The 20354-nt window shown below is 43.0% G+C and overlaps 1 protein-coding gene across 9 annotated transcripts in view; it reads left to right on the forward strand.

Moving 5' to 3' along the window:
- LOC117417980 (C-Jun-amino-terminal kinase-interacting protein 3-like) overlaps nucleotides 1-20354 on the forward strand; it is a 119799-nt gene that overhangs the window by 37890 nt on the left and 61555 nt on the right. For all 9 annotated transcript variants that reach the window (XM_059035659.1, XM_059035665.1, XM_059035662.1 and 6 more), the window contains 4 exons: nucleotides 334-452; nucleotides 15907-15964; nucleotides 16800-16952; nucleotides 18912-18963. In XM_059035659.1, the coding sequence (XP_058891642.1) occupies nucleotides 334-452; nucleotides 15907-15964; nucleotides 16800-16952; nucleotides 18912-18963 (382 nt within the window). The remainder of the gene's footprint in view (nucleotides 1-333; nucleotides 453-15906; nucleotides 15965-16799; nucleotides 16953-18911; nucleotides 18964-20354) is intronic.

Here is a 20354-nt window from a genome sequence, read left to right on the forward strand (position 1 = left end):
CATGACCCAGAAGACACTGCTGGGGTGAAATGACAAAGGAAGTTCTGCAATAACTGACTTCCTGGCAGGCAAGGCAAGCAGACTGAGAATGCTTTTTAACCCAGATGTCTGTTTTAAAATGAAAATACATGTTTTCTATACCATGTGTTTCTTTGAAAACTGCACATTTTGAGACCCATGTAGCTAGTGGAAGTACAAAAAAATATATGGAATAATTTAATTAGCTGCAGTTGCTTTAATGGAAAATAGTTAAAGCTTGCATTTGGGCTTGTGCCTTTAATTGGGTGAGCTGTGTTTCCTCATACAATGCAATTGTTTTTCTTGTTCCTGCAGCCCGACACAGGGGATTGTAAACCAGGCTTTTGGTATCAACACAGACTCGCTGTACCATGAGATCTTCACTGCCAGCTCAGGGGTTATAGGGGATGTGGATGAGGGGGCCGACCTGCTTGGTAAGTTCATAATAAGTTGACTTTGGATTTTGCAATGGTGTCTTATACAAAGCTGTAGTTAACCATGGTAAATGAGGGCCAAGTCAAGGCTGACGAAAGAAACCCTTTCAAGTAACTCGATTGATGTATTTAGAAGACAACATTAATTGGAGTGCTGTAGTTTTTCCATGAATGAAGATAGCTGAATAACCTGGACGAGCCCCAGAAGGGTTCGAGTGGGTTGTTTATGGTTATCCTCGAAATAACCATTGCACTCTATGAATGTCCATGGAGTATTCTGATTATATAACAAGGATAATTATGTCAAAGAAAGTATGTTTAAATCTATATTAAACAAATGCTTTTGGAGATTTAGTTTCTAAATTAAAGAAGGATGATGCTAAATCTAAATTAAAGAAAGGGTGCTAAATCTAAATTAAAGAATGAGGAAGCTAAATCTAAATGAAAGATTCAGAGAATTCCTTCCCTTAGATCACAATGTGATTCGCCAGTCATTCTGTCATTGAATTTAATGAATACAAAAAAAAAACAAGAATAGTTTTGAAAAAGTTATTCAACATAGTAACTTGTTTTAAACTTGTTTAGTACACTTGTTAAATTGAATCGCCACTTTCTGATTTAGATTTTTGACTGGGAATTGTGCCAAGTTTTTGTTAATTTACTAATTTGAAAATACCAAACACAATACCTTCAGGGGCGAAAGGCTAGTCTGTGGCGTGAAATAACTGTCAAAAATACTTGTGTGCGTAAAAAAGATTTGTACCTTGTGGCAAGATGGCTTGTGGGTGATGTCAGACCAGGAAATGGAGGACACAGTATTATGAGTGAAAGGCGCTGGTGCGCAGATTTCTTAAACAAATAAATTATTTAAACAAAACACTGAGCAAACAAAAAGGCACGTTGGCCAAAATAAACAGACAAACCCCAAACAAGTATTGTGCTGGTCCTTCCAGCACGAGAAGCAATTGTTATTTCTATATTATAATTTCTTTCTCCTTCTCTCTCTCCCCCGTGAACACACCAACCTCGAGTGTGAGAATCATTCAATCTGGCCCCGGCACAGTCTGCACGTGAACTACTTTGTGATACACGCATGCCCAAATACAAATATACACTTTAACTCACCCGTGCTACAAAACACAAACTATACGGAATAACCCCAAATACACCCCGTCACATACCTGTAAAATGAATTTGTACACTCGTAAAAAAGAAGTGTACCTGTAAAAAGTATTCTGTGTAGTCGTAAAATAAATGTGTAAGTTCATAAAAAAAAAAAAAAGATGTCATCTAAATGTACAATTACAGCTCATTTTGACAGTTATTTCACGCTCACAAAAAAACTCATTGTGATCGATGAGTATTTAAACTCTTGTGCAGGCTGTTGCTTGCAGACTAGTGTAAGTGTAGGGAGAGCTATATTTCAGTTGCACTGTACTCATTCTCAGATGGACAGGTACTGTTCTTCTGTTTTATTATTTTATTATTATAATGTATATGAATTTAGTTTCTTTATATCTGTTATTTTCAATTGCCTCTGTGCATGCAACACATCTTACTTGAATATAAGTTACGAGGGAAAACAAATAAGTAAAATAATGCCAGCTAAACAAACATCACTATCGTGAATATTGCATTTGAATTGGTGCATTGAGCAGGCTGACATGTTTTTGTAAAACGCTAAGCATAGGGAAGCATTGTAAAGCTCAGAGATGTACTGTATAGTAAAGCATATTAAAAAAAAAAACTGCAAAGTTACAGTGCAAATGTACCACTGGTAAACTTTTATAAGGGAACAGCCAGTGCTAATAATATAATGGAGTCACAATTATAATAAAGAAACTTCACTAACCAATCAATAACATGTATCTAGAAACCTATTAAACCCCTCTATCCTCGTCCAGTTTTTAGTAGCTGATGGATCTCAATACTTAGAGTTGTGTGTTAAAGGATCCTAGTGATTCTGCATCAACAACATGACTAGGTAGGCCATTCCATACCCTCATCACCAAGTGTCTCCCTCCTTCTGTCCTCAAGCATTAAAAAACATAAGAAAACCAAGATTGAAAAGGTAAATAAATCTATCATTTAAAGTTAAATGTTTAAAATATCAAAAAGGCCATTTTTAATAGTCTGCAATAGTACCCCGAGGACATTAATTGGTAGCTTACCTTTTCTGAAAAGTAATGTACAAGGTAATGCTCTCTAACCAGGGCTGGGATTTAGATAACAATGGTTGTGTACAATTGTCTCACTAGGATACAGTACACCTTTTTAAAATTCCCCAAAACATATAAATTATCATACGTTGTCATTTTACCTCCATCTTTTTACCTCTGTTGCTGACCCTGTTGCATTACTACAACGCTTGCATTGACAGAATACTGTGTTCAGTTCGGTTCACCACAGTTCCAAAATAACCTTGTGACCTGGAGAGAGCCTGGAACAAAAAAGAATCAGAGTCTTTAAATTCTTTGAAATAGTTGACAAACCTTAACCAATACTTTAAGCGCAGCACAGAAATCAGGACCAGAGGACAGTTCAAAATGAAGTGGAAATAGACTTAGGACAGATGGAAGGAGACACTTCTTCACACAGAGTGTTGAGGGTATGGAATGGGTTACCTAGACATGTTAAGATGTTGAGCTGGGATCCTTTAAAACCCAACTTGTTTTGTGATCAATCAGCTACTAGGAACCAGGTGAAGCTTAATAGCTGCTTCTTGTTCGTAGATTTCCTCATGTTCTTGTGTTCTAAAGACTGGAGGCTAGTTACTGCAGCCAAATTACACCTGAGAAGAATATAAAATAAACTTTGTATAATTCAAGTCAGCAAGTATTAGCTATTATCATTGCAGCTCTAAAGGGGTAAGAAATTAGATATGTAGACAAGACTTGGAAATCCTGCAGCTGCACATACATCCATCGCAGAACCTTTGAGATGTCATGCTTTGTCATTAAACTACCTTGTTCATTTGTGTATATTTTGTTTCCTTTTTTAGTTTGAGTCACTGATTGATCCTTTCTTTGCTTCCTTTTTTCTCCTTGTATGTGCTTCTGCTGGCCACGCCTATAGGGGAGTTTTCAGGTGTGTATCTGCCCTCGGATTGGTTGGTATTTATTTTGTTCTTCTATTGGTGGACACTTGTGACACTCCCCTGTCCAATCACTGCTTCTGTCTTCCACCAAGCTAAACATGTTTGAAATGGGCATCCTGGTATAGCCATATAAACGTTTCCCATAGTAAAAGCATGGCAACATAGTAAAGCATAGTGGAAGCATGGTAAAACATAGGTAAGCATTGGAAGGCTCAAAGAGGTATTGTAAACCATATTAAAAAACAACCATGATAGATCTTTGTTGGGATTTAATTTATCTCACTGCGTCCCATACTGATCAGACACCAGACCTGGCCTGACAGAGACTGAATGCATCTGCTGCTTAAAGAAATACGTTACGTTACTGTGGCGGAGTGTCCCGCCCCTATTTATTATTATTTGTATTTTTGTTTGCGTCTTTTATTGTTATATTTAAAAACCTCGTGAGGATGCATGGCTGATCAGCTACTGATTATTTAACTAGCTGACAGTCATGCATCCTTACCGAACGCGTGCAGACTCTGGCCGGGGGATAATAAGATAATTACCAACTAGTTAAATCCCTCGGCCAGAGTATATAAACCAGCAGCACTCTGCACTCGGGGTGTGGAGTGTTCGAGAGTGGAGAACGGGAGAGAGAGAGGAAGAAAACAATTGCTAAAACGTGCTGGAGTATCCAGCACGAAACTTACTTGTTTGTTTATTCGTTCGGCCCTCGTGCCCTTTTGTTTGGTGTTTTGTTAAATCTTTTGTTTTTGTTTTGTTTATTAAATACGCTGAGTGCACCAGCACTCAGCTTCAACCGCCCATCCACTGTTTTGGTTTGAGTTACTTCCTGGTCCGTGACGTCATCCACATCACCACTGCGAGCCAGACTGCCACATATGGTGTCCTGCGTGGGACAAACAACGCCTCCAACAGCCGGACCAGGAACAGCAAAGGAAGTTTTTTTCGTGTTCGTTTTTTTCAAATAGTGTTTTTTGTGTTTGAAAAAAAAAAAAAAAAAATGGATGAAGTGGACGCCTATATGGAGAGGTGGCATGCGCATCAGAGGGAGTTGAAGGAAGGAGGGGCTACATGGTGCCTCGCCTGCCTGGAGTATGGGCACCTCCCTGAGGTGTGCCCATATGAAGACCCCCTCTTTGTGCAGGCCTTTGATCGAGGTGAGGTGGAGACTGCGGAGGAGTGGATCCACCTGAAGGCCATACCATCGCCGCAGGTGGATCAGGAAACCTGCCTCACCTGCCTCAAAGGGGAGGAGTGGTGCTTTGCCGTCGGCAAGGTCGGGCACAAAGCACCCGACCAACCCCCTCCATGGCAGGAGGTGGAACTGCTGGTCCCGAAGAAGGGAAGGAGGGGCGGTGCTAAGAAGGCAAAGAAGCCCGCACGTCCTGCGCCTGAGTGGGAGGAGCCCGAACGTCCTGCGCCTGAGTGGGAGGAGCCCGAACGTCCTGCGCCTGAGTGGGAGGAGCCCGAACGTCCTGCGCCTGAGTGGGAGGAGCCCGAACGTCCTAAGCCCAAGAGGGGGGAGTCGGTGCATCCACAGCCCAAAAGGGAGGAGTCGGTGCGTCCACAGCCCAAAAGGGAGGAGTCGGTGTGTCCACGGCCCGAAGAGAGGGAAGTCGGGGCTTCCACAGCCCTAGGACCCAAGCTGCAGTCCCAAGAGCCAGAAGGGGAGGAGTTACAGGCTCAACCCCCTGAATTTTTCTGGGGGGGAGAAGGGCAGGATGCTGGTGTTCCCCAGCAGCCTCTATTTATGCTGCTGAAGGGAGCACGGCACACACCAGCCCAGCCGCCACAGCAGAGGGAGCCAGCACCGCCACAGCCTCCCTCTGAGTGGCCAGCATCCGCCCCATCGCCTCTGCCTCCACCACCACCACCAGGAGCAGAGCAGCAGGAGCTGCTTCTGTCTCCACCATCACCAGGAGCAGAGCAGCAAGAGCTGCCTCTGCCTCCGCCACCTCCACCAGCAGAGGGTGAATGCCTGCTGGTTCCGCCTCCACCGTCGTGGGAGGACTGCTTGCCCCTCCCACCTCCACCAGCAGAGGGTGAATGCCTGCTGGTTCTGCCTCAACCGCCGTGGGAGGACTGCTTGCCCCTCCCACCTCCACCAGCAGAGGATGAATACCTGCTGGTTCCGCCTCAGCCGCCGTGGGAGGACTGCTTGCCACTCCCAGCTCCACCAGCAGAGGGTGAATACCTGCTGGTTCCGTCTCAGCCGCCGTGGGAGGACTGCTTTCCCCTCCCACCTCCACCAGCAGAGGGTGAATACCTGCTGGTTCCACATCCACCGTCATGGGAAGGACTGCTCCTGCCCTGCCTCGCACCACCCAGGGATGCCTGCTTCGCATCGCCTGGGGCTGCCTGTTGCTCCACATCACCTGGAGAGCCACCAGCTACAGAGAACGAGGGAGAAGTGGAGCTCCCGCTGCCGCCTCCATGGCCAGGGGCTCCCCTCCCGAGTTCACCTCCCGAGGGTCCGCTGCCGCTGCAGTCGCCTGGGGTCGCCAGGGATCCTGCTTCGCCTGGGGTCACTACACTGTGGTCGGAGCCCCACGGAGGGGAGCTGCCGGCCATGAAGAAAGGGGGGGAGGTCAGGAGACCAGCTCCCCCAGCCGCACTTTCGCGGCCGGAGATCATGTGGTCAGAGCCCCACGGAGGGGAACTGCTGGCCGTGAAGAGGAGGGGGGAGGTCAGGAGACCAGCTCCCCCAGCCGCACTTTCGCGGCAGGAGTTTGGGTGGTCAGAGCCCCACGGAGGGGAACTGCTGGCCATGAAGAGGAAGGGGAAGGTCAGGAGACCAGCTCCCCCAGCCGCACTTTCGCGGCCGGAGATCATGTGGTCAGAGCCCCACGGAGGGGAACTGCTGGCCGTGAAGAGGAGGGGGGAGGTCAGGAGACCAGCTCCCCCAGCCGCACTTTCGCGGCAGGAAATACTGTGGCTGGAGCCCCATGAAGGGCAGCTGCCAGCCATGAAGAAGGGGGGGGAGGTCAGGAGACCAGCTTCCCCCGCAGCAATTTCGCTGCAGGAGAAAGGGTGGCCAGAGCCCCACGGAGGGGAGCTGTCGGCCATGAAGAAGGGGGGGCAGGTCTGGAGACCACCCCCAAAATTTTTTTGGCCAGAGGAGCCGGCCGGTGCGCGGGCCATTGGAACGCTACGGCTGTTTGGGTGGGAGGAGGACATCCCACCGTGGCCGCCACCTTTGGTCCGCTGCTGCCCCTGTTCCTGCGCCGGGACTGCTAACCGGGACTTTGGGGACTAAGGGGGGAGGTGGCCGAAAAGGCCATGTGTGCTGCGCACAAGGGGGGGCATGTGTGGCGGAGTGTCCCGCCCCTATTTATTATTATTTGTATTTTTGTTTGCGGCGCGGGTAAAAGCGCCGCGTCTTTTATTGTTATATTTAAAAACCTCGTGAGGATGCATGGCTGATCAGCTACTGATTATTTAACTAGCTGACAGTCATGCATCCTTACCGAACGCGTGCAGACTCTGGCCGGGGGATAATAAGATAATTACCAACTAGTTAAATCCCTCGGCCAGAGTATATAAACCAGCAGCACTCTGCACTCGGGGTGTGGAGTGTTCGAGAGTGGAGAACGGGAGAGAGAGAGGAAGAAAACAATTGCTAAAACGTGCTGGAGTATCCAGCACGAAACTTACTTGTTTGTTTATTCGTTCGGCCCTCGTGCCCTTTTGTTTGGTGTTTTGTTAAATCTTTTGTTTTTGTTTTGTTTATTAAATACGCTGAGTGCACCAGCACTCAGCTTCAACCGCCCATCCACTGTTTTGGTTTGAGTTACTTCCTGGTCCGTGACGTCATCCACATCACCACTGCGAGCCAGACTGCCACAGTTACCTATGCAATGCCGCAGCGTTATATTTTTAAACATGTTGAATACACTTCATGGGTTATACTGGGGAACATTCACCAGGAGAAAGATTAATTATAAGGGTCACAGTGTATTTAGATTATGCTCCCTCCCACAACAATGCTGGTTTTCTGTTCCCACAATAAGCAACTCATTTCAATCAGAGCACCAGCATTGTTGAAGAAATATTATCTTTCTCTTGGTGAACATTCACAAGTTGAAAAAAAGGAATTGCCCATTTGATTTACCTGCACTGTGTCAATAAAAATATGAAAAAAGTCTGGATTATGTTGAAAAATATATTGCTGCGATATCAAAAACATGGGATACAGCAAAGGTAAAGTGTTTCTTGTAAAACTTTACGCCTGGTGAACAGAGGTTAGACGATGGGTTAGAGAGGAAGCCCATTTACCCACAGTCCTCATGGCCATTTGTTACAGCAATGAGCTGACATTCAAATCAGGTATTCTGAATTAGGTAGAAACCACCTAAAACATTTGGCACAAATTAATAAAAATGTTGTTTTTTTATTAATTTTTCCAATTTTTTCCCATTTTTGGAATGCCCAATTATTATTCAACCTGGCTTACTGCTGCAACCCCCGAACTAACTCAGGAGAGACGACCACTTGTGTACAAGCCAGGCGCCCAGCCAGCCACAGGGGTCGATGGTGTGCAGTGAGCCAAGGACACCCCAGCCGACCTAACCCCTAACCCGCCCGGGCAGTGCTTGGCCAATTGTGCGCTGCCCCCTGGGAACAATCATCCACGCTTGGCAGTGGCAAAGCTTGGATTTGAACCGACGATGTCCAAGCTATAGGGTGCACTCCGGGCGGAGTGCCTTTACTGGATGCGCTACTTGGGAGCCCGGCACTCTAAATTTAAATAATTAGCCATTAGCCTTGAATAAACTTCCAAGGAAGACACAAAATGCCTTTCCGGTACTACTGGTACTGGGGGTCATAGCTGGCTGCTGGAAACCCTGGAGCTGCCCCAGTTACTTCCAGCTCTCTGTGTTCTGAACCCTGGAGCTGCCCCAGTCACTCCCAACTCTCTGTTCTGAACCCTGGAGCTGCCCCAGTCACTCCCAGCTCCCTGTGTTCTGAACCCTGGAGTTGCCTCAGTCACTCCTAACTCTCTGTGTTCTGAACCCTGGAGCTGCCCCAGTCACTCCTAACTCTCTGTGTTCTGAACCCTGGAGCTGCCCCAGTCACTCCCAGCTCTCTGTGTTCTGAACTCTGGAGCTGCCCCAGTCACTCCCAACTCTCTGTGTTCTGAACTTTGGAGCTGCCCCAGTCACTCAGCTCTCTGTGTTCTGAACCTTGGAGCTGCCCCGGTCACTCCCAACTCTCTGTTCTGAAGGTGGAAGGGTTGAAATGCCCCAAACTGGCTTTACAGTAGGAGTAGCACTGAATTGTTGGCCAGTCGAATAGCAAAGTGACAGCTGATAAACTGGTAATCGACTAATTGCACGTCACATGATTGAAGCATGCGGCTTCAGATGGAGTTGCGGCTGCAATCCATTATATAGAAACGACATTTTAGAACATTTATAAATTCCTTACACTTTTTTATAAATATCGTGCACAAGCAGCAAAGTGTTACAAAACAGTTTAGAAATAGCGCACCAGACATTATCAAACACATCCTTTTTTGAGATTTGGTAGGATTCTCTTAATGTAGGACACCACTAAATCCACCATTGTAATTATGAACCTCACAGCAGTCAGATTCAGAGTGGTCTAGTCTACCAGTAGAGGCCCACGAATGCTTATATTTTGTTAATATACAAGTTTGGGTTACTTGTGTGTCTCTAGAGTCAGGGATTTCAAGGAATTATTGTTTTCAGAATTAACACAATGTATACAACCTGTTAATGAACATGGAAACCCAAACTAACTGGGGCCAGAGGGAGGATATCAAATCATTACAGGTACTGTCAAATTTATTATCAAGATATTCACAATTCAGAAACCTCCAGGATTACAATACCATACCCTCTAAGAAGTGCAAACCAAGGTTTCAAATTAAACTTTCTTATTAACCTCTTACTAGGGTTAGCAGCAGTATCGCTGGTCCCCCTTTTCTTTTTGTGGTTCTTTGGATGTACAGATTTAAAAAGTACAACATTTAAATATAAAATACAAGGAAATAAACCAGACAATTTTTAACAGAAGAAGAGGAGGACCAGTTGTAATGTTGTTTGAACTAATAAGAGGCAAGAAATGAACATTATTCCAGAGTAGTAAGAGAACTGTTGTGTGGGATTGCTGCATTGCAATTGCCTTCACTCTGCTTTACAGAAATAGTAGAAAAGGGGAAGATACTCTGCAGGGAGCTCAGAGATGTTTCTCTTTGCATTTTGGTACAAGCCTTAGTCTAGATTCTGGGGAGCCCCAGGTGTTGGGTCTCTTGCGGTTTCCCAGGAATAGCTTCTGCTCAGAGTGTATCTCTCTGTCTACCTCTCCTTGAACCTGAATTTCTGAAATTGGCTTCTCTTTCAGTGCGCGATGGTTTCTCTTTGTTTTCCCTCTCTCCCCGCTCCCTTCTGGACTGCACGCTCAGTGCGCGATGGTTTCTCTTTGTTTTCCCTCTCTCCCCGCTCCCTTCTGGACTGCACGCTCAGTGAGCGATGATTTCTCTTTGTTTTCCCTCTCTCCCCGCTCCCTTCTGGACTGCACGCTCAGTGCGCGATGATTTCTCTTTGTTTTCCCTCTCTCCCCGCTCCCTTCTGGACTGCACGCTCAGTGCGCGATGGTTTCTCTTTGTTTTCCCTCTCTCCCCGCTCCCTTCTGGACTGCACGCTCAGTGAGCGATGATTTCTCTTTGTTTTCCCTCTCTCCCCGCTCCCTTCTGGACTGCACGCTCAGTGCGCGATGATTTCTCTTTGTTTTCCCTCTCTCCCCGCTCCCTTCTGGACTGCACGCTCAGTGAGCGATGGTTTCTCTTTGTTTTCCCTCTCTCCCCGCTCCCTTCTGGACTGCACGCTCAGTGCGCGATGATTTCTCTTTGTTTTCCCTCTCTCCCCGCTCCCTTCTGGACTGCACGCTCAGTGCGCGATGATTTCTCTTTGTTTTCCCTCTCTCCCCGCTCCCTTCTGGACTGCACGCTCAGTGAGCGATGGTTTCTCTTTGTTTTCCCTCTCTCCCCGCTCCCTTCTGGACTGCACGCTCAGTGCGCGATGATTTCTCTTTGTTTTCCCTCTCTCCCCGCTCCCTTCTGGACTGCACGCTCAGTGAGCGATGGTTTCTCTTTGTTTTCCCTCTCTCCCCGCTCCCTTCTGGACTTGCACGCTCAGTGAGCGATGATTTCTCTCTTTGTTTTCCCTCTCTCCCCGCTCCCTTCTGGACTGCACGCTCAGTGAGCGATGGTTTCTCTTTGTTTTCCCTCTCTCCCCGCTCCCTTCTGGACTGCACGCTCAGTGCGCGATGATTTCTCTTTGTTTTCCCTCTCTCCCCGCTCCCTTCTGGACTGCACGCTCAGTGCGCGATTATTTTTTTGGTAAGGCGATCAGCCTTATTAGCTTTTCATTGCTGGTTTCTATCTCCACCTTCATCTTCCTTCATCCATTCATTGCTTTGCTTGGGAAGTGTGCCTCTGTCTGCTGGAAGAATAGCCATTTCCATCCCCCTCTCATTGCTGGGGCTGTGACAAAAATGGGGAGCAACGTAGTGCAAAGCCATGACACAATATCTTTTACATTCGTTTCCGGTGTGCATAGACAGTAATGGCAGGTGTATGCAGTGTTGATGAATGTGTTCATGTCTCCAAGTCATTGCAAAGTGCTTTTAATGCAGCCAGACAGACAGTGTTGTTCATCAGCACTAAGAGACATTCTGAACACTATTTAATTCAGATCGCATTTAGTAAATTTTTTCAACAAAGAAAAAAACACAACCAATAAGCTATGCAGGGGTTCATTTGTACAAAAAGGTACCAGATCTTATTTATACACTTTTGTCATTGAATTTATGAAACAGGAAAGCTTTTTTTATTGTACATGTTATGTATGTAGAGTAATTTTTTTTTAAACGTTCATCATTTGAAAAGTGTTTAAGTCTTGCCTGTCAGACACAAAAGGTACCGGATTCGGTGCGATCCGGCACAAATTAACCCCTGAACGGACCGAAGTGGAAAACAACAACTGATATTTCAGGGGCTTGTAAGGAGTCTTAAGTTGTTTGTTGTTATTATTAGTTTGAGAATTGTTATTATTGAATTATTATAATTGTTATTATTGGTGTTTTATTCTTTCAGAAATAAATACCAAAGCTAATTGCTCCAACTTGTTAATAGCACTTTCTGAAATTAAAAAAAAAACATCAATTACGATTCCATAAGAAAAAACTTAAGACTGCTTCCGAACCCTAAATGAAAAGTCTGAGTTGTTTATTTCTGGTTTGGTAATCTTTTATGTGTGTCTTTCATGCTTATCATGATATGGAGTAAGAGCTTTAAGAGCCCCTATATGTGTTTCTGTCTGCAGTGACTGCACACCTAAGACTAAATGTAAAAGAAGGTCTGTAACCGTAGAAGATTACAATGACTTGAAAAAATATTCAACCAGCCCTGGTGGTTTGCGGTGCTTGAAGTACATGGTGCTAACAAAATAATTCCAGTAAACCTTACCTAATATTTTCTACCATCATTTTGTAGGTCTCACACACATTGTGGTAAAGGTGGATTTGAATTTTTTAATGGTAATTTAACTCAGACTAAGTATAAAAGTATCCCTGAATAGCTAACAAAAATGTTTAATTATCATTTTTCTTTTAATAATCAAATTCAACAGTGGCCACACATTCTGACAGTGTGGAATATTGTTTTTAATTTTACCCCAAACAAAGCGTTTCTACAAAGGTGACTGCCAGCAATTGTAAGACCATCACCATAACATCATTTTATGAAGTTGGGTCCTATAGGAAGTATGGAGCATTAAAATGATGTGTCTATCTTTGAATAAGGGACGGTTATCTAATTAGGGATTCATACACGAAAGGCAGAGAAAATAAATGCCCAAAGCATCAAGCAGGGATGGTTAGATCCTTTACAGAGGCATAGATGGGGTTCATGAATATGCATGACAGACCCAATGCTTTAGACACCAGGCAGTCAGTGCTCCCGGGGGGGTGGGGGGTGGGGGGGGTGTCCAATATCCACACACCTGGGGGGGCTCGCATGTATCTTGTACAATTGGTTGAAGCATGTGACTAGGATGACTTGTGGTGATGTCAGACAAGGAAGAGACAGACTCAGTACTATGGGGTATGAAGTGCTGATGCGCGTGTTTATTATAAATAAATAAGATGTAAACAAAACGGCACGATGGCCAAAACTTTTTTTCAATTTATTTAGAAAACTTCACATATAAAATGCTGATTTATGATTTTCTGCAGTGGGTAAAAATCGGACAGCACGGATTTAAAAAAAAAAAATAATAATTAAACCCCATTAGTCATTTACCCTCATTCGGTGGGATATTTTGCCACAGCTTACTGTATACAACTCTTTTAATGTGCATTTTGCAATCATTTTTTTGGTTAAAAAAAAAAAACCGTAAGCCATCTATGTATATTGGTTGGAACTTATTTTCTTATGGTGACAGCTGCTTTTGTTTGTATTTTAGCATGTACGATTGTAGGCTATATATAAAGACATACGTTTCAAGTGCCATTGGTGTTTGTAGTTATTTATTATACATGTATACCATGTATGTAACACTTCATTATATATTTATTAAGCTTTTAAAATTTACGATAGAACTCCGTAACCCAAAACAGAATTTGTTCATAATTAATTTTGGTGAATTCATCTAATCATGCATTTTCTCTGTTACTCTTTGGCCTCTTTGATAAATAAACTCAACATGATTAGCCACCAAACACTTACATTATTATAAACAATTGTTATATGCATACAAACGTGTGAAGGTGAAAGTGTACATTGTACATACACTGGAGTTATCATTTACAAACATGGCAGTAATACTGCAGTTTTGCTTGATCTGTTGATGAGAGGAATTCCTCTCTACATTACAGGTCTATCTGGCAGCCACTGACTTGTGTCAAAACTGACTCCCCAGGAGCTCATCTTCCTGGCAAGGACCAGTTTTTGAAAGTGGTTTGCCGGCTTCGGCCGCCTATGAAGGACTTTGTTTTTCGCTAGAGGTTTAACGTGGTGCTCAATGCACTCTTGAAACCTCAGTTTGAGCCAACGCGTTCAGCTGAGCTGAAATGTTATCGCACAAGCAATTGTTTGCTTGCTATCACCTTTGCAAAGCGGGTGAGTGAAGTGTAGGTTTTCTTCTTAGTGAGAACCTGCTTAACTTTTACATAGGCCAGGACAAGGGTTATGCTCCGTACAGATCCTGCCTTTTGCCGAACACTATCTCAGCATTCCATGTCATTCCATATCAACCATGTCAACGATAGGAGGCTGTGTGGTCCAGTGGTTAAAGGGAAGGTCTTGTAACCAGGTCCCCGGTTCAAATCTCGGCTCACTCACTGACTCACTGTGTGACCCTGAGCAAGTCACTTAACCTCCTTCTGCTCCGTCTTTCGGGTGAGACGGTGTTGTAAGTGATTCTGCAGCTGATGCATAGTTCACACTCTCTGTAAGTTGCCTTGGATAAAGGTGTCTGCTAAATAAACAAATAATAACCAGTCTGGAATTGGAGGCTTCTTTCCACCTTCCAGTCTGACAGGGAGATACAGCTCCATACGCTGTGCCCAGTGTGGGCCCTGGCATGCTGTGTTGACAAGACAGAAAGTTGGAGGCAGTCCAGATGATGTGTTGTCTGCTCTTGGACCAAGTCCCATGGTCAAGCCCTGTCTAGGCAGAGGCTGTCCAAATGGATGGCAGACACATGCAGGACTGCCTATGAGGTGGCCAACTTGCCCCCTTCAGAAAGCTCACTGCCCATTGCTTCAGGGGCATGGCGACTTTGTGAGCTTTATTCCAGGGTTAGCCCCATACCTTTACTAACCCTGGCTTTGGAAGTATTAAGGGCAGCTTTCGGGTCGACCCTCGCAAATAGACATACAGGTGAGTTTCTCCCTCAGTTTTTTAGCCCTAGCTACTTGTTACTGGGGTTCAAGGTAGTAATGCTCAAGGTAGTCTTTGGCTTAGCCTTGCAGCATTCCAGTCGCTCTGCAATATTGCCCTTGCGACGGCTTTGGTACACTCACCCATAAGGTAGTGGTTACATTTCGTACTTTATAGGTAACATTAGGTTATCATAACCCTGAAATAGAAATGTAACCATTAACTTTCAGGATTGCTGCGTCAATGATTGCAGCAGGCTTGAAGGAAAAATGATGCTGGCACCTGTGCGTGCAGTCTTCTTCTGCCCTCGGGGGACGGGCATGACTGCGTCATAGGCGCTGACATGCAGATTTAGTATAATTTTATTCAGGTTTAGGGTCTTCACGAGGTAAACACCCATACGGTAATGGTTACATTTCTATTTCAGTGAACCAGGGTTATGATAATAACCGAACGATTTCTTACATCCCCATGGGGCAGTGTTGCAGGGGGGACAGGTCAATGGATGCACGCTGGCATGTTTGAGATTTCCATAGAGGCCACAGCGTGTGATGACTGAAACAGAAAATGATACACAGGGAATCTGAACAACGAGAAGAAGAATACATTAGTTAATATAAACTCTGATATTTCATACCCTGGTGTTGTGCTGGATGTCTTGACATTTATAATGTTTAAACTACTGCAAAGTAACTAAACACTTTCGGTAATGTAGCTCAATTTAGATGAATTTAATAGGAAACCCAGTAATTAGTACTTCTATAAAGTGTTAACGTTTCATGAACACACATACAAAATAAGCAGTATCGGATACATTATTTATGTTTTAAAATTAAACTTTGAAATGATCTAAAAGCGATTATTTTACAATAGGTACAATGTTGCTGCTCTCTGCAATCTATTTTAAACACCAAGTTCCAGCTAATAAATAGTTCATTAAGCCTTACACATTGTGTAATTCCATAAACTATATAATTCTTTTGGGTGTGGTTTTGAAAGAAGCGGATGTTATAGTAACAAAAGTTTATTTTAAAATGCATTTGGCACCATGCTAAAGAAAGCTTTCAGTCTGCATGCAATACTTCCAGGTAGTCCACATTTTAACTTTCTAGGTCATTTAACCCTGTCATGGCTGCTAAGTATGTCTGCCATTTTGGGGACGCAGCTGGATGGTTGCTTACCCTAAAAGAAGAATTGACTAACCTTCACTGAAAAAAAAAAAAAACACCTCTGCGAGTCTTTCAAACCTGCACAAAGCTAATGGATGTCTCAACAGGGTTTCTGAAATGATTGTATTAGCTGGAACAACTGTAAATCTTGTACTTCGGTTGCTCCTACATGGAGTCAGCTGTGGTGCTTTGAACAGGGCGGCAGGGTTTAGCTTGGATTTAGAGTAAGAGTGTACTCTCACGCTGTCTGTTAATGGTGTGTGGGTTCTCTTGTAGGGATGGGGAAAGAAGTGGAGAACCTTCTGATAGAGAACACACAGCTTCTGGAGACCAAGTAAGATCCCACAAACTGAACTTCTTCACTTGCTTGATACTAATTTATTTATCCTGAGAGTATTTACTAGAAAACCCTGAGGCATCTGCATGCTGCACACATTTGCAGTAAACTCACAAACTACTACAATAAACACCTGCTAATTCAAAACATCTGCCACCAGACTCACTTTTGAGTGCTGATTTTAATATGTTCTAATTCAAACCATCTAAGACCAGCTGCTGTTTAGTGTGCTGGTTTTAATATGCACCATATTAGAAATGCCTTATCTAGTCTTTATGTTTTTGATAATTATATTTCAGTAATAGTCAGTAACAGCCCGTAGAATAAAACGTACAGAGACAATTGAAATTGTTCAACATCATTATGATATTGAAGTTTGGTTTCAACAGCTGCTATCAGCCTGCATTTTATTTTAGCACTGAATAGTTCAGATTATAGGTCTCCCCCCGACATGCATGATTTAGTGATGTGTTTTTTAGTCTTCTCGATGTATTCAACTATTCGACTGTCAAATTAGTAGTCGTTCTAACACTAGTTGGATTATCAGGGGTTCGATTAGTTTACTGTGCATTAGGGATGTGGCAACTATATTGTCGAAAAGGAAGCCTTGTGAACTGGGCTCAGGTTGAGTAAAGACAAAGCCTTTAACAATCTTATTTGTGCTTTATGAAAAAAAGGCACTTACCGCCAACTGAAATCCATTATGCAAATATGCTATGTGGCGACCTTAACTCATTACAATAGCCTGCAAGTTTCTGTTTTTAGAGTGATTGCACGTGCTAGTGCAGAGTCTTGCTTGGCACACAGAGGGCACTCATGTCTTCCCCCACAGGAACGCCCTGAACATCGTGAAGAATGACCTGATTGCAAAGGTGGATGAGCTTTCAAGCGAGCAGGAGGTTCTGCGAGGGGAGCTGGAGGCTGTCAGACAGACCAAGAGCAAGGTGGAGGGCAGGATCAAGGAGCTGGAGGAGGAGCTCCGACGGTGAGCACAAACCACACACAACGTATTGTACAGTTTCTCATGTCACTCGATATAGACACAGTGACCTGTAGTACTATTCTGAAAGTTCTAGTAGTAACAAGGGATATTTAATATTTAATGTCAAATATCACCAGTGCTGCAGCTGTCTTTGTTTTTACTGGCTACACATTCATGTTCTAATGCACCACAATGGCATTATATTTAGCTTGAGAGATCTGTTCACTTTTATTCCACATTTGATTCAAGTGATTTAGCTAATACAATAATTCCTTTAATCTTATGTGTTGTGCACTTGTTAAAGATCTCTGATAAGTGTAGGTTTGAAAGAAACATGATAAACACAATATATGAATGTGCAACAGATATGCTGAGAATAAGGCGTAGAAACCAAGATCTTCTTTTAACCCTTCTATTATGTAACATACTGTTATGTTTCGGGTCATATTGATCCGGTGCAATTTCGTACAAAAATAGAAACATAATAAGACATAACGGGGCAGATTTTAAAAGATTAGTAAATAATCGTCCTAATGTGATTTACGAAATAATGTTAATATCTTAACGAGCAGTGCTTCTTACGACTATTTATTTTGTTTGTGTGGGAATATAAAAGGAAATCCATGTTAGTTGTCATCATTTATCAGGAGTTAATTTGCACTTGGAAAAGGAGGGTTTTAATTAACGAAAAAGTATATAACTCACCTTGAAACAGTATTTATGTTCTTTTGGTGTTAAAAAAAACAAACAGAATAAACAAACTACAGTATGGATTTGCTGGGAGTGGCAGCAGTTGCAGCAGATTTTAATTCTAGAGCTTGAGTGCGGGCATGAGATTGACAGACCCCGGCTGCGACGCCAACGATACACAGAGAGGGTAACGGTTAATTTCTTAGATTTACCAGGTGGCGATCTACAAACTCGATTGCGTCTGTATAGGGCATTTTGTCAACCTCTATTAGACTCTGCGGGAGGACCTTGAATTGCCTACGAAAAGCAGCAGTGCCGTATCCCCGCATATGAAGGTGTTGGCATGGCAGCATTGTCCTTCGATGTCTCTGGGTCATTTCAAAGGATCACGGGTGGCTTGATAAAGAGGGTTAACGATTGTATCAGTATCCCACTTAATCAGGAGCAGCTACAAAATATTAAAGGGGAGTTTTATGACATTGCTGGATTTCCCAGAGTAATGGGAGCCATCAACTGCACACACGTTGCACTCAAATCATCGCAGCACCATGCGTTTGTGAACGGGAAGGGTTCCAACATTCACTAAACGTGCAGGTGATTTGTGATGCATCCTATAACTTCAAAATGCAACGACAACAAAACTTTGGACATATGCGCCGGTTGTGGAAGGGCAGTGTGTGGTAAATGCTCAGGGAAAGTGGAGAAGTGTGTATTGTATGTGGACTGTATACTCAGCTACATAGATAAATACCTTGGGTCATATTGACCCGAGGCATTGTGTTAATATACAAGATCAGTTCTAAAAAAAATAAACATCTGAAAGTGTTTATTTTGTATTTAAAAGTCTGTGACCCCCAAACTAGGAAAAGTCATGCAATATTATAGAGGGGAAAAAAGTTTACGGTCAATGGAAACAAGTGTTCGGTCAAATACACCCAAATCATAAGAGGAGGGTTAAGCTAAAGTAGTACCAGATATCATGCTTTAAAATAATAAAAATTGCTATAACATGTATTTCTTTCAAAGCTGCACATTAGAGACTAGTGTAGCTGCTGGAAGTGTGTAACAGGTATGATTTATAGAATTAATTTGTTAGCTACAATGACTGGATTAACATAAGGTACATACGAAATGAATACGAAAGCCATGTCTATTCTGGTTCCATTATTCCGAACAGTCCTAATGCCTGCCTGTTTACAGTGGTGATGAATGAAGCAGGCCTCTCTGTTTTCTGCATTCCCTTTCCTCACGCTGTGTGTGTTTGTGTCTCAGGGTGAAGGCAGAAGCTCTGGGTGCTGAGAACAAGGATGAAGGCGTGGAGGATGTAAGTGGAAAACTTTTCATGTTGAACTCAGTCAGACTTCCTGTCTGGGTGCTGTCTGTCTATACTTTAATCTTCACAATATAACACACTCCCAGTGCATTGCTTGCATGACTGGGTAGTTTCATTTAACACCCCTTGTATGATGCGCACCCCTTGAATAATGTGTAAAACACAAAATACTCTCCTGTGGTATGCTAAAAGCAGAGCAATAAAGCAAAAATATTACTTAGTAGGATCAATCCTACATTAAGCATATAAATTACATTTTAGAACATTAATAGATTTCGGTAAATCTTTATTAGACTTCTCCAATGCTGATGAAGGCTGTAGCAGCTAAACGCAGCCACTGCTCTCCCTTTCTCTTGTTAATAAACTAAGCAGGTTGCATTTTTAAACGGCTTCATGCTGATTCATAGCGTAGAGTGATAGAGTGTTAATGTAAGTATTTGCCCTGCTGATTAGCAAATCTGTTTTTTAAAAAAAAAAAAAGCCTCTGTATATACTGCTTCTTGGGTAACTGTAGGTCACAGTGTAGGACGTATAAAACACTCTAGTGTTTTGAATGTAAGTTGATAACACTGTAGCGTGTAATGAGCACATGTTGAAAAACACTCTGCTGCTCTTTGAATTCACGTTCAAACACTCCCTTTCAAGACCACAACACTAAGCTACATATGCCAAATACACAAGCATATCAATACACAGTTTAATACTAATGCGCACATATACCATATTTTCTAATAACTGCTTAAATGAATAAAAACAGCTACATTTAATACATTTAGCCTATTAGTTTTATTTCGCCAATATGTTTTGTGCATGTTTAGAATATTTTCGTCTAAACATGTGCAAAACGTGTGTGTAATAATACTGCTAATCTAAATGTGTCTAAATGAGACTAAATATGAATGTCATTCTGTATTTGACTAAATGTGTTACAGCAAATACTACTTAGCTACTTACATAAAAGAATGCAATTCTGCCTCAGGTATATTGTTGATATTATGTGCAACATTACAGTCCAACCACATGCAGATAGTTTCAACACGATTGGTAGACCTGTTGGGGGGGAAAAAGAGATCCCAGCTTTCAAGAAATATTCAGTTATTTCTCAATCGGGAAATACCCAGATACGCTTAAAGGGAACAAGTAAAGGAAAGGCTAATACTTGGAAACAATGTCAGCATTTTTTCATTACAGATTGCCAACTAATAATCAAACACAAAGTACACAAAAAAATGGACTAAGTTGATCCACAAAATAGACACGTTCACTGTACAGGAGTTACATTTTAGTATCTTAATAAGTAGTATTTGTTCTAATATTAATTAAACATACATTTTTTTGTGGTCAAAGAGTTTAAGAGTGGAATTATGTGAGTAACTGTACAT

Source organism: Acipenser ruthenus, chromosome 13 (genome assembly GCF_902713425.1).
Source record: "Acipenser ruthenus chromosome 13, fAciRut3.2 maternal haplotype, whole genome shotgun sequence".
Lineage (NCBI taxonomy): Eukaryota > Metazoa > Chordata > Actinopteri > Acipenseriformes > Acipenseridae > Acipenser > Acipenser ruthenus.